The 1,197-nt window shown below is 61.0% G+C and overlaps 1 protein-coding gene across 1 annotated transcript; it reads left to right on the forward strand.

Moving 5' to 3' along the window:
* Positions 1-245: 245 nt before the first annotated feature.
* Positions 246-1,107, forward strand: GUITHDRAFT_122986 (hypothetical protein; the record flags this gene model as incomplete). The annotated part of the gene is made up of 3 exons (XM_005817723.1): positions 246-473; positions 634-756; positions 840-1,107. Coding segments are annotated over 3 exons (619 nt in total), but the record flags the coding sequence as incomplete, so codon positions are not given.
* Between the last annotated feature and the right edge of the window lie 90 nt (positions 1,108-1,197).

A 1,197-nucleotide genomic window follows, 5' to 3' on the forward strand; every position in this document is an offset into this window, starting at 1 on the left:
GCAGGAAGGAGGATGGGGTTGGGATGACGGAAGAGTGAAGCCGCTTGTAGCGAGCAACGAGGAGGAGAGAGGTGTAGTATTAGGAGGAGGGAGGTGTAGTATTTGGAGGGGGTTTATGTGAGGATAGGCAGGGGTGGTGAGGGTTTGTTGAGGTTCTATGACTAATTGTGCTTGCATGCCAGCGGCGGGGGATGGCGAAGCTTGCGAGAGCCTTTCCTTCTCCTCGTTAGCGATCGAGACTTGCAATGATGGAAGAAGAACTCGCGCCCGAGGACGACATCGTCCTCAACCTGCAGGCGAACCAGCCATGGCGTGGACCGCCGAACGCGTCGCTGCTCCCTCTGGTGTCTTCTGAGATGATGCCCAAGAGCATGGAAGAGACGTGGATTGGGAGCATGACGGGAAAACGAGGGAGGGAGGAGGGTAGGATTGAGAGCAGCGACGTGGACCTGAGCAAGACAGCACGGGATGTGGTGACGTCAGCCATGACATGGGCTCGCAAAACCTCAGGAGGATCGCGAGGGGCAGGGAGGGGGGCGGGGGCAGAAGGAGGAGGAGGAGGAGGAGGAGGAGGAGCGAAAGATATCCAGGCAAGCAAGCAAGTGTCTGCCGTCGCTCTCTGACTCTCCTCAGGCCCTCGAGAAGCACATCGAGTTTCTGCGGGCTGGACAAAAGTACACCTCCTCCCCGCACATGCGCGCAGCCTACGAGGCCGAGATCCGCGACCTTGAGCTGAAGCTGCACGAGCTCAGCAAGGTAGAGGCAGTGAGCGAGGGAGCGAGGGAGCGAGGGAGCGAGGGAGCGAGGGAGCGAGGGAGGCGCGCTAACTTTGGACGTAGGCACAGGGCATGCAGGGCGGCATGTCTGCGAGAGGTCCAGGGCAGGAGATGTCGCGGTGGTTGCCCACGAGCGTTCCCGTGCAGAAGCCCGCGGTCGCATCCCCCACAACCGCTCGAGGAGGAAGCTACTCGTCGTCCTCCATGCCTCCTCCGAGCAGCGCTGGTACGCGAGGCGGCAAGTTGACGGACTGGCAGAACTTTCCGAGTTACTCGGCGACCAGCTCGAGTCTGATGCACAAGTGGGAGATGCTGGCGGAGATGGCGAGCAGTCAGCAGTCGAGCGAGATGAAGCCTTCCCCTCCTTGCGATCAGAGCAGCTCCATCTCCAGCCCGCACGCCTCCCTCGAGTCTCTTGACT

Source organism: Guillardia theta, assembly GCF_000315625.1.
Source record: "Guillardia theta CCMP2712 unplaced genomic scaffold GUITHscaffold_634, whole genome shotgun sequence".
Taxonomy (NCBI): domain Eukaryota; class Cryptophyceae; order Pyrenomonadales; family Geminigeraceae; genus Guillardia; species Guillardia theta.